General features: G+C 40.2%; 1 protein-coding gene across 8 annotated transcripts in view; it reads left to right on the plus strand.

Moving 5' to 3' along the window:
• The first annotated feature begins 6802 nt into the window (after positions 1-6802).
• TTLL5 (tubulin tyrosine ligase like 5) overlaps positions 6803-18267 on the plus strand; it is a 96092-nt gene continuing 84627 nt past the window's right edge. For all 8 annotated transcript variants that reach the window (XR_004381294.1, XR_004381292.1, XR_004381295.1 and 5 more), the window contains exons 1-2: positions 6803-6873; positions 17299-17494. Coding sequence is in view for 4 of the 8 variants with exons in the window: in XM_032846229.1 (XP_032702120.1) it covers positions 6857-6873; positions 17299-17494 (213 nt within the window). In the remaining 4 variants the exon portion in view is untranslated. The remainder of the gene's footprint in view (positions 6874-17298; positions 17495-18267) is intronic.

Below are 18267 nucleotides of genomic sequence, written 5' to 3' on the forward strand. Positions count from 1 at the left end.
ACATGGTATTTAATAAACTCAAAGTAGTAGCCAAAATATCACACCCCCCGCCCCCAGACAACTTCCAGCTATCAATACTGCTTCCTTTTCCTTTTCTGGATCTCTGCTTATTGAGTGAATTAAATCAGAAACCTCCCCTCTCAATTGCTTGCAATTCTGTATTTCAAGTTATGTATCTTATTTGGACCCTGCTCACATTTTAATCTCTTTTGATTTGTGCCTTTTCTTTTCTCTCTCTCTTTTTTTTTTTTTTTTTGGCCTCTACTGATTTTGAGTCACCTTATTTTAGCATGTTGTCCTACTTCCACTTTTGGCTTTTCTGTTAAAAGAAGGGTAGTAAACAGTAGGTGATAGATTTATTTTGGGGAATGCCAATTGAAATACAGTCTCTCCCTTATTTAGGTTCTTAATTTTCAGGGCACATCTTTGTCTCCTCCAAATGCTGTTCTCCTCAAGGAAAATGAGACTCACAAGATTCATGGTACTGAATCAATCTTATTTTTCTCTGCTTAATAATTGAATTACCATCTCCAAAGAGGAGAATTTCTTAGGATTACTAATTCATGATTTATGGTTTTAGTCCTTGTGATTCAGTGCATGATTTAATGTGCAAAGAAGCTCGTACACTGGGAAAGGAAGGGAAGAGACAGAAATAAATTAGATGCTGAATATGTAAACTAGTAACAGAGGCGTCCATTTCAGGCCCAAATTGAACAGGTCAGCAAACCAGTGATTTGGCAGCCGTTAGAGAAGGGAAAGAGAATTACTTAAGCTTAGCATTGATTCATGAAAAAAAGAAAAAAAGCCATGCTAGACCAACCTCATTTCCCTTCATGGTAGAATTACTTTAGTAAGAGAAGATCAGGGGACTAAGAAAGAATTGTCTTAACTGGGTTTCAGCATGGCCAAATGAAATTTTGTGAGCACAGAAGGGAAGTGTGAATGAGATAATACTGTCATTAGGATTATCTGGTTACTAAATAGGCAACTCTTTTTTTTTAATCTAAGATCAATTAATTAACATACAGTGTATTATTAGTGTCAGAGGTAGAGTTTAGTGATTCATCAGCTGCATAGAACACCCAGTGCTCATTACATCAGGTGCCCTCCTTAAGGCCCATCTCCCAGTTACCCCATCCCCCTACCCACCTAACTCTACCCAAACAATGCGTCCATGTAAGTTTGAGAATTAGGTCTCTGGGGCTTTTTCACTGGCCCCTTAGTTCACCATTTTTATCAATGAATTCATTCATTCATTCATATTCATTTAGGCCCCTACTACAGGCTTGGCACTTACATAGCTAGAAGACCTACTGATCCCATTTTCAGACAACATGAACATGGGATATGGAATACCTTGAGTGATAATCAGTATTAACGATGATTGGATCTGGCCAAAATGATGCATCTGGTTCATGGGATTTAGTAAGGAAAAGCATAAAGCTCTTCCCACAGTTTCAGAAATTCAAGTGTGAAGAAGTCTTAGGGTTTGGGTTGACTTTAAGTCTGATAGAGGTTAACAGTGAAATAAGAACTGGCAAAACCCAATAATATCATGTGGGGAGGTTTTCACAACAGATTGCCGGTGAGAAAAGCAGTCTACAAAGCAGATAGTGCAGAATCGCTCTGTGTGAGGGAAAGACACACAAAGGAAGTATATACATCAAAATGTTTACGGTAGCCATCTTTGTTGCTGGACCACAGATAGACACGACTTGTTTTTTTGCCCATCTTTTTGTATCTGTCAGGTGTATGGCATTGAGAATATATTGCTTTTGTTCCTTAAAAAAAACCATTACTTTTGTTTCATTTTGCAAAGATGTAGGGAGATGTAGGCACTGCTGGTAGCTTAGGCTTTTACTAACCAGATTAGGGGTGGGAAGAGGACTGTGATTCTCTCCCTCATTCATGCTCACATCCACGGCCTGAACAGCTGCCCCTCCCTGGTAATCAGCACTGTGAATAAACCCAGTTCCACACGGGGGCCAGGGTCCTGCCCAAGGTTCAAGCATTATCCATCTGGGTTAGCTTGGAGCAGCGGGCCTCCATCATGAGCATGCCGCCATGCAACATCCATCTCTGGTGGGGAAGACTGGCGGGTGGCAGGGCTCCCCTGCTCACACACACTGAGCAACTCTCAAGTCATTTTCCAGATCCACTAGGTTGGCACCCCCATTATCACCCAGTTAACCCACATGGGCACAATACTTGGAAGGAGATTATAAGTACTGCTTTGCTTCTCTTCTTCCCAGCTTGCTCTCACCTGTGCCTTAGTGCCCTTGTTGTTGATTTTCCCAGAGGTTTGGATTCACATCCATGGGAAGGATGGTATTAATAGTTCCCATTTATTATGTGTGCTAAACATTGTGCCAGATGCTAAATCCCATTTAATTCTTGGACCAACCCTTTGAGAGATGGGATTGGTTTTTATTCCCATTTCACAGCTGAGGAAACCAAGACACAGAGAGGCTAAGTGAGTGGTAGAGCCAGGATTTGAACCCAGCTGTCTTGTAGAGCACACCTCCTGGCCACTAAGCTGTGCTTCCTTCTGTTCTCGGGGTCATCCAGTTCAGAACCTGGGGTGTGGATCCAAGGACACAGGGCCTCTGCTCTTCCTCCAGAATTCTCTCACTAACCCAGCCCTTGGATTGGTTTTGATTCCTTTCCAGAATCTAAAACCTTTCATTTCTTTCTGCCTTCTTTCTTGGATTATTTCTTTAATCCTTTCCCAAGAGCCTTTCATCCTCTCAAATAAACAAAATGTTTAAAGGTTTTTAAGCCCTTTCACCCTGTTCCCAAGCAGGAAGATCAGCTTGCATTTATAATTTTATATAGTTCTGTGCTTTTGACCTAACATATGGGTCTTTAAACGTTTACCAATTTTCCAGATAATTTCTGAGCTTTTCTGTCTCTCTGATAACACTCCATTGTACTTCAGCTTTTCCTACAAAAGTATCATTTCAGTATAACTCCACAGATTCAAAATGGAAAAGGTCGAAGTGTTCTATATAGTTTTATCTCGAGGAGCAAACTCCAAAAGAAAAAGTTTAGTCTTTCAGCACCTGCATTTTCAGAGATCATTTAAAAATAATATTCCAGGGCGCCTGGGTGGCTCAGTGGGTTGAGCCGCTGCCTTCGGCTCGGGTCGTGGTCTCGGGGTCCTGGGATCGAGTCCCGCATCGGGCTCTCTGCTCAGCGGGGAGCCTGCTTCTTCCTCTCTCTCTGCCTGCCTCTCTGCCTACTTGTGATCTCTCTGTGTCAAATAAATAAATAAAATCTTTAAAAAAATAATAATAATAATAATATTCCAACACAAAAACTTGCTCAAATCAAGGCACCTGTCACTACAAGTGTAAAATCTCTTGGCAGGTCTAACTCATTCCACTTAAATAATTTCAGGCACAAATCTCATTTGGCTAGCTATCACTGTTCCCAATCAGCAGTTAGCAACAGCAAGCCTGAAGACTTGTTAGTAGACAGCTACAGTGTTATTTATTAAATTTGTGTCTAAATGCATTTTGACTTTTATTCTTTGGCTAATGAAAGTTCACAGTCGTTCACTGGATACCTTTAGTAAGCAGACTTTTTTCTCGGAGCTCACAGCATGCAATTTTAATGCTAAGCTTAACTGTCACTGACCCTTGACTCCCTTCTAAGTACATATTACTCCTAATCTCATAATATATCTTCAGGCATAGTTGTTCCGAGCCAGCATTTCTTTCTGCCTTTCGTCCAGACTGCTCATTTACCATCATTATTGCCGCTCTGCTTACATTCCCCTCACTTCCCCAGACCTTCTGCCAGCTTATTGGATCCTTCAGGGGCTGATGTGATTTTCCTCACTCACATTACCATGTAGGCTGGCTCCCCTTGACCCTGCCCAGCACTGTTGCTCCTCGGCTTTGAACGCCTCTGGAAATGCCACCTATTCCAGAGTCCTGCCCTTCCTGACTTTCTCCCACCTCCTCCTCTTCCTCGTGGACTCAGCTTCACAAGCGCCCTTCCCCCAGATCTGGAGCTCTTTGGAAACAAGTTTTTTTCTTGCTAGTCCCTAGGAGCAGGGTCCAGTAGATGGGTTGAATTTATTTTGTGGGATTTGACTTATGTGTGTTGAATGCTGCTGAAATGGGAGAACTATGTAGGCACGTACCTTTACACGGAATCCCCGTATTGCAACACGCGGGAAGAGAAAAAGTGATTTTACCACAAACATCAGGGAAGTCAAGAATAGGGATGTAACATATACACAGAATGGGAAATACTAATAATTAGGTTTTTCATGAAAGATAAATGTCTTTTTTTGGCTGACGTAATATTTACATAAAGTACATGGATCTTGAGTATTTAATTCAATGAGTTTCGACAACTCTATACCTCCACATAACCCCCACGCAACACAAGATGTAGAGCGTCTCCATCACACTCACAATTCCCTGTGTCTCTCCCCAGTCAGTAATCCTCCCTCAGTAATCACTCCTTTGACTTCTCTTATGATAGATTAGTTTTGCCTAACCTTTTTTTTAACTTTTTTTTATCATGATGAAATGCACATAACATAGAATTTACAAACAATTTTTAAGTATATGGTAGAGTGGTATCAAATCCGTTCACATTCTTGTATAATTGTCACTACCATCCATCACCATGACTCTTTTCATCTCGTAGAACTGAAAATTGTACCCATTAAGCAGTAAATGCCCCTCTTCTCGCCGCCCCCCCAGTCCCTGCAACCACTGTTAAACTATGTCTCTATGATTTTGACTACTCAAAAGTACCTCATACAAGTGGAATCATGCAGCATTTGCCTTTTTGTGACTGGTTTCTCTCACTTAGCCTAATGCTTTCACTGTCCAACCATGTTGTAGCATGTTGTAGAGTTCCCTTTTTAAGGCTAAATAATATTTCATTGAATTATATGCCACATTTTGTTTATCCATTCATCCTCGGTGGACCCTTGGGTTGCTCTCACGTTTTAGCTATTGTGTTACGAACATGGGCATGTAAATATTGTTTTGCCTATTCTTGGATATATAATATTCTTTTGTTTCTGGCTTCAACACACTGTTTTAGAGATTCATCTATATTGTTGCTCATATCAGTAGTGCAGTTTTTTGTATTGTTGAGTAGTAGTCTATATGAATATTTCCACAAATTATTTATCCCTTTTCTTACTGAGGGACACTAGGAATGGTCTCAGTCTTTTACTCTTGCGAATATGAACTCAATGAGAATTCTTATACAGGTTTCTTTTCATAACCCTATGTTTTCACTTCTTTTGGGCATATACTTAGGAGAATTGTTAAGTCATATATATATATGTTTTAATTTATAAGAAACTGACAAATAGTTTTCTGAAACTATTGTATCACTTCACACTCCCATCAGCAATGTGTGAGAATTTTAATCACTCACATCTTTACCAACATTTGGTATTGTCATGTTTGATTTTAGTCATTTTAATAGATGTAAAATACTGTTTTCATTTTCTTGATGACAACTGATACTGAGAACTTTTTAAGTGCTTTTTTGTGTTTTATTGGCCATTTGTATATATATTTTTATAAAGCATCTATTCAAATATTTTATACATTTTGGTTATCATTTTGTTAAAATCAATAGTTAATGGTAGGACTTCGTTATATATTATCAATGAGGAATCCTTTCTCACATATATGTATTATAAATATTTTTCTTCGGGGCATGGCTTGCCTGTTCATTTTCTTAGTGATATCTTTTGATGAGCAGAGATGTTTAATTTTAATAAAGTTTATCAATTTTTTTCATTTATGATTAGAACTCTTGGTGTCTTAAGAAATCCTTCCCTGTGCCAAGCTTACAAAGACAGTCTCATATTTTCCTTCAGAGGCTTTTAAGTTTAGGGGTCTGTGATCCAACACAAATTTATCTTTGTGTATGGAACAGAGTAGAGGTTGAGGTTCATTTTTTTTTTTTTCATATGGCTATCCAGTTGTGTCAGCACCATTGTTTAAGAAACTTTCTTTTCCCCAATGAATTGGCACCTTGGTCAAAAATCAATGGACTGTGTATTTATGGGTCTATTTCTTTCTTCTCTATCATTGATCTGTTTCTTCACAATTACGCCTGTGTTGTACTATGTTGATTGTGGTAGTTTTATAGTGGCCTTGAAGTCAGGTAATATAAATCTCCCTTTCAAAATGATTTTGACTCTTCTAGATTCTTTGAATTTTCCATTTACGTTTTAAAATCAGCTGGTCAGTTTCTTCAATAGCGGCCAAGCCTCCCAGGATTTTTTTTTTTAATTTTTTATTTTTTATAAACATATATTTTTCTCCCCAGGGGTACAGGTCTGTGAATCGCCAGGTTTACACACTTCACAGCACTCACCATAGCACACACCCTCCCCAATGTCCATCACCCCACCCCCCCTCCCAACCCCCTTCCCCCAGCAACCCTCAGTTTGTTTTGTGAGATTAAGAGTCACTTATGGTTTGTCTCCCTCCCATTCCCATCTTGTGATTGCATTGGATCTGTAGCTCTGTTGGGGGCAGTTTCCAGTTCTGGTAGTGGTTGATTAAGTTTTTATCTGATCAGCCCACTGGATAAAATACAAAATACAACTACCTGAAGGCAGTAAAAGGTAAACAAAAGCTGGCACACACTGGAGTAGCCAGTGTTCAGAAGAAGGAGATGAACATTTAGAGGAAAGGAACTGCAAGAAGTGAGCTTTGACTTTTATTTATTGCCTTTTAACCTGAAGTCAGGTCACAGTTTGCTATTAGAACTTCGGTAGAAATCCCCAGTAACTGGCTTGACAAACCAGAGGATGGAGTTCAGGACAGCCATGCCTCTTGGTGAGTAAGCGGAGAACCCTGGCATGAGGCAAGCAGAAAGGAGGGTATATCCTGACTACACAGTTAAAGCTAAAAGAACTGCACATAGATCTGAGCCTCAGCCCACTGAGGGAAAGACAGAATTGCAGCTGGAGTTCAGTCAAGTTAACTGCCTGCTTAAAACACACACTTGGTCTTTGGAGCAGTATAATACGATCCAGTATTTATAACATTCCACAGTGTCCAAGTTACAATATGAAATTATTCAGCATCTGAAAAAACAGGAAAATATGACCCATTCATAGAATAAAAGGTGGGGCCAGTCTTAAGAAGGCTCAGATGTTGGAATTAATAGTAAAGGATTTTAAAGTGGCTATTATAACTATAAATAAGGATGTAAAGGAAAATATGCTTCAGTGAATCAGAGGAAATCTCAAGACAGATTCCAGATGGAAATCGTGGAACTACAAAAAAACAGTATCTGATGTAGTATAAATATCTTAACAATATTGAGTCTTCTGATGGATTAACATAGTATACCTATATATTTATTTAGATTTTGTTGAATATTTCTCATTAATGTTCTATAAACTCAGTGTAGAGATTTATACTTTCTCTAGTATATTTATTTCTATATATTTGGTGTGTTTTTATGAGATTACAAATTGTATTGCATTCTAAAATTTAATTTTCATTCTAAAATTTAATTTTCCTATTGTGTCTTACTGGCATTTAAAAATATAATTGTATTTTGTTTATGGACCTTGATTTCTGCAACCTTATTCCCAGTGTTTTTATAAAATTCATAGGATTTTCTATGTAAATAATCACATCTATGAATAATGGCAGTTTTTTTTTTCTTGTCTTATGACACTGGCTATGTATTCCATTACTAATTTTGAATAGAAGTGGTGAGAGAAAGCACCCTTCCTTTATTCCTGTTCTTAAAGGGAAAGAGTTCAGTGTTTCACTAATAAGTATGATGTTAACCATAGATTTTTATAGATATACTTTATTATATATTATTAGATATACTTTATTAGATTGAGAACCTTTCTTTCTGTTATTGTTTACTAAGAGTTTCTGTCATGAATGGCTGTTGCATTTTGTCCAATGCATTATACCCTCTTATAATGTTTTATTATGATTTTCTTCTTTATTCTTTTTAAGTGGTGAATTACATGATTGATTTTTGAATCTTAAAACTATTCCTGTGGCAAATACCACTTGGTCATGATATATGATCTAATTTTTTATAGGAAGTAGATTTTTTATATAGAAGATAGATAAGGATTGATTGGTTTTATTTGCTAATATTTTGTTAAAGCCTCTTGTGTATATGTTCATTGGGCATATTGACCTGTAATTTTCTTGGAATGTCTTTGTCATGTTTTATGTTAACATAATATAATAAGTTGGGAATTTTTCCCCTCTCTCCTTTATTTCTGGAAGATTTTGTGAAAGAGTAGGGTTATTTCTTCTTTAAATGTTTGATAGAATTCATTGAAACCATCTGGGCTTAAGGTTTCTTTGTAAAAAAAGGTTTTTGATTACAAGTTAAATTTCTTTATATACATATTTATATCAAGAGAGCTATTTAGACTTTCTCTCATCGTGTCACTTTTAATAAGTTGTATTTCCAAGGATTTCTTCATTTTATCTGAGTTGTTGAATATTTGGCATAGAGCTATTCATAATATTATGTTGTACTTTTGATATCGATAGACTCTATGATGTTCTTCTTCATTCCTGATATTAATAATTTATGTCCTTTTTCTCTTTGTGATCAGCTTGCTTGGCACTTATCAACTTCTAAAGTCTTTTCCAATAGCCACCTTTGATTTTGTTGTTATTTTCTGCCTATTTTTTATTCCATTGTGTTAAAAAATAAACTGAAGTATATTAAGATTTGGAAGAGTTCATTGGAGCAAACATTGATTTTAATTGGGCAGTGACAAGCTGAAAATGGCTAGGAGCAATCTACCAGCAGGAACTAAGGGCAGGGCTTTTTTTTTTTTTTTTTTTTTTTAAAGTAAAGCCAGGAAATTACTTGATTGACTACAGCTTAAGCAGTTGCCTTATGTGGGAAAGCCTAGTAAGCTGTTTGTGATTGACTGTTCTTAAATATCATTTTCTCAGACTTGAGTGCCTTGACACTGGCTTAGGTTTTGGTTTGTTTATGTAGGCTGCCAAGGCTTAGAGCCGCCTCAGTCTGATGGCATCCTTGTTTAATTGCTGTATTGATTTCTGCTCTTAATATTATCCTGTTTTTTATTCTACTTACTGTTTGTTTAACTTGCTTTTTTCTAGCTTCTTAAGGTAGGAGCTTGATTGTTAATTTTATACATTTCTTTTCTAATATAGACATTTAAGACTATTTAAGTACTCTTTGATTTTGTTTGTGTTTTCATTACCATTCAGTTGGATACACTTTTAAATTTGTCTTGTGACTTCTTCCTTAATTTATAGATTATTTAGAAGTGTGTTGTTTAATTTCCAAATATTTTGGAATTTTCTAGATATATTATTACTGATTTTTAATTTAGTAAAATTCTAGTCAGACTATACTCTGGATTTTGATCCTTTGATTTTTATTGGGACTTATTTTGTGGCCCAGCATTTGGACTATCCTGGCGAATTCTCCACGTGTAGATTTCTTTGTACTTACCCTGCTCGGGATGTGCTGAGCTTCTAAGGTTTGTAAGTTAATGTCTTCCATCAGCTTTGGGAAATTCTCAGCATTTATCTCTTTAAACATTTCTTCTGCCCCATTCTCTCTCTTTGCCTTCTGGGATTCCAATTTTATATATATTACGTGTTCTCCTCTATTGCGTTCAGTCTGCTATTAAGCATTTTGAATGAATTCTTCATTTCTGATTTTGTGTTTTTTCACTTCTCAGGTTCTTGTTTGGTTCTTTTTTTAAATAAAAATTTCTGTTGAAGTTCCCCGTCTGTTTATACATGTTGCCCACCTTTTACACTAGACCCTATTACATATTTATCATGGTTATTTTGAAGCCCATGTCTGTTAAGTCCAACATTTGTGCCATCTCTCAGTGCCCGTCTATTGACTGTTTTCTCTCATGGATCACATTTTCTTGCTTCTGCATGACTTTTATAATTATTAATGGTGTGCTAGATATTTTATATAAAATCAAAGTCTTAAGTTAGTAAGTTAAAAGTATTACCTCCCACCCCCCAGAAAAGACATGCTTATCCTTTTCTCAGGCTGCTAATGTATGAAAGGAGGGCAGGACGAGAAGGGGTTGAGCTGATCTAATTGGTAACTAAGCTGGGTCTGGACTTCGTTGCAACCTTAGTGAGATTCCAGTTCACCTCTGACTTCAGATGTTTTGAGAGCAGAATGTGAGCACCAGTAAGATTCTAAAGACCCTTTTATGCTTTACAATCATGTGGTTAGTTTTCTGAACCACATGAACTGTCTGCTTTTCATCCTGGATGTCAGCTTTTCAAGTAGCTGAGTCCTCTTCCAGTCGCGCTCTCTCTTCTCCCCTGTCCCCGGACTCTGTTGCAACAGGTTTGTGGTTCACAAAGTGCTCTTCTGGGTGTGGGGGGCGGCAGGAAGAAAGGGCAAGGGTTGGTCCTCAAGACTCTTTGAGGAACACAGTAGGGTCAAAATGTTTCCCATTGTAGCTCTAAGACATTTTTTGCCTTTTTCACTAAGTTGGCATTTGCACATGGTGCAAAAACAATGGTGTTTTTATAAAACTCCTCATGCCTTAGTACAAATTAAGGCTGTGGCACCAAACTATAGTAGTAATCATGGTAAACTTTACCACGAGAGCATTTGTAGTTACAAGAGAAATGCCAGTGCTACTTAAGAAAATCCTTGTTATGCAATAATAATTATGAAATCTCAACTCTGGATCACATATCTTTTTCATGTTCTGTCTGACAAAATAGGAAGTACATAGAGAGCACTTCTGTGTCCTGTGTGATTGTCATCTCAAGGAAAAGCACTTGTGGGACTGTCTGAATTACAGTCCAGACTAGCTGCTTTTCTCATTAAACATTTTCACTTGAAAGAACAACTGGTAGATGAACTCTGGTTGCTCAGATTTAGATGTGTGGCAGGTATTTTCTCAAAAATAAACAGTGAACTGAGCACTTTCAGGAAAACAACTGACGGTATTTGTTGTCAGTGATAAAATTCTAGGTTTCACAAAAAAATTAGAATTGTGGAAAACTTGTATCCACCATTATGGATTTGATAGCTTCCTAATACTAGAAGACTTTTCTGATGTGATTGAGTAATATTAACACATGTAATTTTTTTATATTGTATAATGAAGTGTGTCAACATTTGGAAGGTCTGCATAACTCAGTGAACCATTACTCCTAAAGGCTCATGCATGCATTATAAAATCTTGTATAAATAGAAAGATCCATTCAAAGTGCAGGATAAACCAACAGAGTATGAAAAGTTCATTGATTTGGTTTCAGATTCTATATTACCACTAACTTTTAGACTATTCCTTATTGAGTTTTGGTGAAGGTCAAAGAATAATATACACGTTTCACTGAAAGGGACTTGGGTCGGTCTCCTGCCCCATCTCCAGCCTTCGGTCTCCCCATGCACTTGGTGAAAGAATTAGTGGGTGGCCACAGACTCACTCTGTAGCTGGGCTGCAAGGAGTCTAATATATCATACCATCCCCCAAGCAGGTTGAGCTTGTCAAAAGTTAGGCAGTGGTGCCTTAACCCTTATCTGTGGCAGATACCTCCTCCTTCGAGGGGTTCATTCTGGCTGAAAGCTTGAGGCTTGTCATATCCTGGAATTTCATCCGTTAAGGTTTCTGCACATCCTCAGCATTTTGTTGGGTTTGAAGTAAGAATGTTTTAGTGGCTTATTCAGCTTGTTCTTTGTGTTAAGGTAGGAATGACAGTCTCTTAAAACTTTCTAGAGCTTGTTCAGAAGCAGAAGTCACAGATGCTTTCGAGTATTTTTTGGGCTTTGCCTCTGATTTAACTACAGGAGAGATAACATCCAGAATGGAGAATGAGGGAGCGACATAAAAACCAAGAGGGTTCTAGTTCATTACTTCTGAGACTGAAGAATAGGACTTCCCTTTGGGCTCAGGAGTTTTGAAGGAGAGTCCCAGAGGTCTGTGCAGCTCACTCAGACTCTAAGTGGAGCCCCCTCCAGAGCAGAAAAAGGCAGCCACCACCTTTATATGGGTGGAGGTCCGGCTGAAAGAGCCTGGGGAGGAGGTTAGGACAGGAAGGTATAAACAGTCCTTTTTCTGAGATTGCCAGTAAAGAGTAGACGGCAGGGGCGATCAGCTCTGATGGAGGAGCAGGAAGTAGATTTGAGCAAAAAACTGAATGCATAAAAAGATATATGTGCCTCTGCCCCCCCCTCCCCTCCCACTGTTTAGTGGACTGAAGAGGAGGCAGATTTCATCACTTTCCAGATAACCTGTTCTGGCCCGCGGCATACAGCGGTTGTAGCACAATTGTAATAACCTTTAGAGGATGCTGTTCAGCAGAGCTTGTCTGCCGTAATTGTCAAATAGACTGAGTGGGTAGAGAGTTTTTAGTAAGCCAGCGCCCGGTTGACTTCACAACTAATACCGTGCCGATGGCTGTGTTGTGCTAACTTGGCAACACAGAATCCTCTGAAGGTGAATGACTGAATTCGTGTTTTCTGTGTACTACCTCGAAGGACTGTAGGGCAGCCGTCAAATGGAATCGTTTGGTAGGGGGAAGAATAGTAATAATCGTAGTATTCGTGGTGGTGATAGGCTGTTGGAGCCTTTCCAGGATGCCGGTACTTTCACTTCTGTTAGCTCTTGAACCCACACAGCTCTTCAAATAGGGCTTTACTGCCCTAGCCGCATGTCACAGATGACAACAGTTGACACAGAGAAGTTAGCGTAATGCAGGCCCTAGTGGAGAGGACCCTTCGCTGCTTTGTTCTTCCCTGTGTGATCGTTATGAATATGGCCCTATTCCAGCTGCCCTGGGAGGCACTGGGGATGGGACACGCAACAGTCCATGCAGAATCACTCTAATTTTGTCCTTGGAAACATCCCCTAAAGCCAAGAGAAGTCCCTACACTACCCTGCGTGATGCCTCTCTGATCTCAAAGCTTTCTAATTCTGGCCCGCACTGCTTTGTTCTGCTTGGGGGCCCTGCTCTCATCTGTAAGATGTCCATCGTGGCACTCACTAGGTGCTGCGATTACTTTGGGACTGAGAATTTGTAAACAAAGAAAACGTAGCCTCTGTTGTCCTTTATATCTTCTATATCCACACACTTCCCAACCCTCCCTACACATGGCAACTCAAGTCTTGCTGGAACTGGGTGGAGGATGCTGGGGCCATGGACTGCGGGATCACACTCTGTAGGACCATCACATCAGTCTCAGAAGATCCGAAAGCCTGGTGATTGCTTTGCTGAAAACCAGCCCATTATAAAAACCAGTGCCTGCAAGTTCCTTACAACCAACATCCATTTGATGGAACATATTAAAGCAGAGGAGAAGATCTGTATTGGCTGGAGTTAAATGGAGAAACATTCAACCCTGCCATGCCACAGTGTAATACAGAAAGGGAGATGAAGTTCTAAATGAGCGGGCTAATGAGAGAAGGTGATGTTCAGAAAAATTTGCCATATTGTTGCCTATTAGCTACATAAGTAGTAAAGGCGAAATACAGCATAGTTTGCTTTTGAATCTTTGAATTTGAGTCAAATGTTAGACATTTGGAGCATTTCCACAGCTAATTTTCTTGGCTGTCTCTACTCTGTTCTAGAAATAATATAAAACTCTTAGAAGTTATTTGCCAGGAGTATGTACCATATTATATTTTAGTATTGAGCAAAGAATAACATAAAAACCAGAGAAAATAATTAAAGCTCAAAATTTTGATGGCGGTAGAAAATATATTGCTAGTAGACTACAATGAATCAAGGTTCAGGACGGATTTTGGCTGGAAATGGAAACTATTCGATGCCGTAGAAGGGAATACAGAGATATGTAATCTCAGGTAAAGTGCAAATGAGAGTGCACCTGACTTCCTCTGAGTCCGTCGCTGTAGAACTTGCATATTATAAACCCGAGAGGCTTGTGCTTTAATTGTGAGATGCCCTGGCCTGGGTACCACCAGCATCACTCCATGCAAGCAAGTTTCCCACCACATTGCCTTGCACAGCTGAGCACTCCTGCCCCTACCCGGGTGCACTCTAAAAATTCCTGCCTCTGGTAAAAGTTTCTGCTTGTTTGAGAAACTTTCTTTTGTCATTTGGAGACTGGGCTTAGGTTACTGATGCGATTAAAAACAGCTGTTACTGTAAAAGTTTATGATACTGTAGTCTGTACACTATGTGTATGGTTGGATGGACAGATCTCTTATCTGTAGTCTCTTATATGACCTTCTCTTACCCTCTGTCCTACCCCTGACACTCACAGACCCCTGCTTTGTGGACACACACCTGAGAATCTGTCCCTGGTCCTTTTTGTATAAGAGGGCCTCATCACTCTGATTTCCGGTGTACAACAAGAGGGCATTAATAAGCCGCTTTTAGGAAACAAAACCCATCTAGCCTGCAAGTGAGATGAATTTTGACATAATAGCTGTAACGTCGTTACAAAAACCCTTTACTATCTAACTCCTGAGTCTAGATGGCTACTCGTGGCTAAAAACTTCTATAACCATCAAGCCAGAACTGGAAGTAGAATCGCAATTGATGAATTTTCTGACTTTCGGTGCAGCTATCCAAATAATAGTTTCATTCTAAATTTGAGTATCTGCCCTATTTGATGGAAATCTCAAAGTTATTCAGCGGGGCCGTTCCTGCTGTTCCATCTGTCTCTTCCCGCGTGCTCATTCGTTCAGTGGACCCCCCGCTCCTGCCTCCTCCCTTCTCTAGGTTCTACCTGATGCCTTTCTCCACCACCCCTTCCACTCGGAGCCCGCGCGGTTCCCCACGGGGCTCAGTTGTTTCGTGCACGTTCTCTGCACTAAGCTTTTCTCTTCCCTCACTAATGAGAAGAGAGATACCAGCTTCCTCTGGCTTCTCCTTTCCTCCCCCTGTAACTCCTGTTCGACTCCCACTCAGCACTTTGTGGAATAAATGGGAACATTTCACTTGCGTATTTAGGTACTTACTTCTGTTCAGTCACTGGCCTGTATCTCTGGAAGTCCCTTGGGAAGGATCCTGTCTTTTCAACTACAGAACAGCCTGCACTGCGGGATCCTTGAAGATCAGATGTCATACTCCGAAAAATTCATAAAGAAGCTCTGAGCTGTTTGGTAGTGTTCTCCGAGAAGATTAGCCAAAAGCATGTGTTTGTGCCACTGAACTAGGGGAGCCGAACTGTGGGAGGAGATGACCTGTCAGAGGTGAGAGGGTGTGAGGAGTAAACCCTTCGTCCGCGGACTTCAGAGTACATTACACAGACTTTCCCTTAGCTGGGTATTTGGAAATCCCTTCAAGAGAGTCAGAGAAGCCAAAGCAGACCCCTGAACCGATGAAGTAATGTGGGAGGACATGGACGAGAGAGAAGCCTGGGCTCCTGGACTCAGCAGACATTCTACCTTGGTCCTTTCCCCAGGGTCCTGTTGGGGTCATTAGGGATCAGGCTGTAAAGAACTAGGTGGCCTATAGGTCAGGCCTCAGGAAGGTCAACATAACCCCAGTGTTGCTGCCTCTCTGCCATTGAAATGGCCCTAATGCCAAAGGAAATTTGCAGAGGAAATGACGGCAGGATGATTTAAATCACTATGACTACTTCTCTTCAGTTCGGCACTATTTCCTTTTTTTAAGCCCCGATGGGGTAAGATTGCTGACTAGGAAGTTCTTCTTGTTTTATCTGTGTACAATTTCCTGGTCACTGTACTTCAAAAAGGAAACAAAACAAAGCACGGGTTTGTTGAAGAAGGTCCAGAGGAGAACCAAAAATGAGAGAAAAGGGCTGCCAGGTAAGACTGTTCTAAAAATTAATGGGGACCTTTTTTTAAAAACAGTGAGGAAATACATACAACCTAAAATTTACCATTTCTAAGTGTATAATTCAGTGGCATATAGTACATTCACAGTTGGTGCAGGCATCACCACCATCCATTCCAGAACTTTCTTGTCATCCCAAATTAAAAACTCAATACCCACTAAGCAGTAACTCACAATTCTACTATCTCCCCAGCCCCAGCAACCACCATTCTACTTTCTGTTTCTATGAACTTAACTCTCCTAGGGACCTGACAAAAGTGAAATCATGCAACTTTGGTCCTTTAGTGATAGACTTATTTCATGTAGTATGTTGTCCCCAGGGTTCATCCATGTTGTAACATGTCAATATTTCTTTCTTTTCTAAGGGTAATATTTCATTGTATGTATAGATCACATTTTGTTTATCCATTCACCTGTTGATGTGTTCACCTTTTGGCTGTTGGGAATAATGCTGCTGTGAACATTGGTGTACAAGTGTCTGAGGCCCCTCTTTGGGATACGTACCTGGCGGGTGGGGGGGAATTGCCGGATCACTTGGCAGTCCTGTGTTTTGCATTCTGAGGAACTGCCGGCATGTTTTCTACAGGAGCTACACCGTTTCATGTGCCCACCAGCAATGCACAGGAGTTCCGGTGTTTCCTCACACTGGCCAGCATTTGTTTTTTTTTTTCATTTGTTTTATTTTTAACAGTCGCCATCCTAATGGGTATGGAGTGGTATAAATGGGGACTTTTCTGCTTGGAAGAAACAGACTGAGAGGGCAAGTGTAGGCCTGTAGTTATGAAGACTTCAGCTGGGATATACACAGACATGGTCACCAGAATCTAAAACTTTGGAATGTGGGCAACAAAGAAAGTCAGAGTATATAATAAAGAGCCTAGCATGGGTACTGAACAGTCCCAAAGGCCACCAGCCCTTCACCTTCTTCAGACGCACAGGCTAATCCTCAGCTTGGCTGGGGACTCCACGGAGGTAAATTTAGAATAATGAAAAAAGAATCTTCTCAGACCAGTTATTTTATCCCGTGAGGGATGCATGAGCTCACTAATGGGTGGTTAAGAAAAACCATGAATTCTGTATAATTCACCCCTATATATTTGAAGTTGACTTTAGAGAAGATGACTGGCCTCTGTCCCTACCTGACATTTAGCTTGCCATCCTACACCGGAAGCTCCTGGCTCCTCTCGGAAGCCCTGTGGCCATCACAGGGGAACTGAAGGAACTATTTTCATTATTTAACCTTCACCGGATACATTATTTAACCTTCACCAGATACTGTACACGGAGCACGTGCCAGGCCTCGGGATAAGTGCTACGACTAGAACGGAGAGCAGAGCTGACCCTGACTTTGTCTTCACGGAGATACAGTTCAGATCATTTATCACACAAGTAGATTTGTAATCCCGCACTGTGCCTGGCTCTACACAGGAAAAATACCACCTGTGATACTTCTCTTTTCTGTTACGTTGTTCCTACAACCTCTCTTAAGAAATCTGCTTTCTTTTCTTTCCAGGAGCCTTCAAACAGGTGGCTTTGCCTGGGAGGGAGAGGTAGAAAACAACGCGTATAGCAAGGCTACAGGGGTGGTCCCGCAGCACAAGTACCACCCCACGGCGGGCAGCTACCAACTCCACTTTGCCCTGCAGCAGCTTGAACAACAGAAACTTCAGTCCCAGCAGCTTCTGGACCAGAGTCGAGCCCGGCACCAGGTGATTCAGATACGGCTTTTCCATGTGCTAGGATCGTCCTTCTAAGAGGGGTCGGGGGTGGGTGTGGAGGGGTGGAGTAAGATCCGTGGGAAAGGTAGGAACACTTTCCCCAGGGTTTACCAACACCCCCATGGCTCGGACAACTCTTGGAGAGTCTCCTCTAACGGAAGAAATGTTCTGAAGCCATGATGTTGGCTTCGCTGGGATGTAACACTGATCCAGTTTTGACGTTTTCGTTCCTTTGAATATTTTTTCTTTAGAAATCTCTTGAGCGTTTCCCCTTTCTGTTGCATGGTGGTAATTCAGTAAGCTCCCAGAGGATCTACTTTCCATCTACCTAAGAGTTAGCCTTTGAAGCAATTTTTTTTTTCTAAATGTACTATTCCCTTATCATTACACACTTGGTTCACATAAGCACACGTTAATCCTTCATGACCTATCAGAATTTTCAAGGTATAAATAATGTTTCAAGTTCTTCTCATAGGAAATGGACGTAAGTTTGGCTTTTGGTCTTCTGGTTTGACAGTACACAAAACTTGTGAAACATTGGTTTCCTCTTCATTGTCGCTACAGTGACAGAAACTCCTGAGGGTATGCACGAGGGAGCTGTGTAAGTGCATGGTACTAGTGTGTCAGTGGGGCCCAAATTACAGGGAAAGTATGACTTCACAAAAATTCAGCCCTTATAGCATTAACTTTTTCTTGATGATTTCAGGATTATCATTAGAATCAATTACTACGTTCTACATGTTGTTTTGGGCTAAATCAGTGCT

This window comes from Lontra canadensis, unplaced genomic scaffold (assembly GCF_010015895.1).
Source record: "Lontra canadensis isolate GAN:19392208 unplaced genomic scaffold, GSC_riverotter_1.0 scaffold173, whole genome shotgun sequence".
Classification (NCBI taxonomy): Eukaryota; Metazoa; Chordata; class Mammalia; order Carnivora; family Mustelidae; genus Lontra; species Lontra canadensis.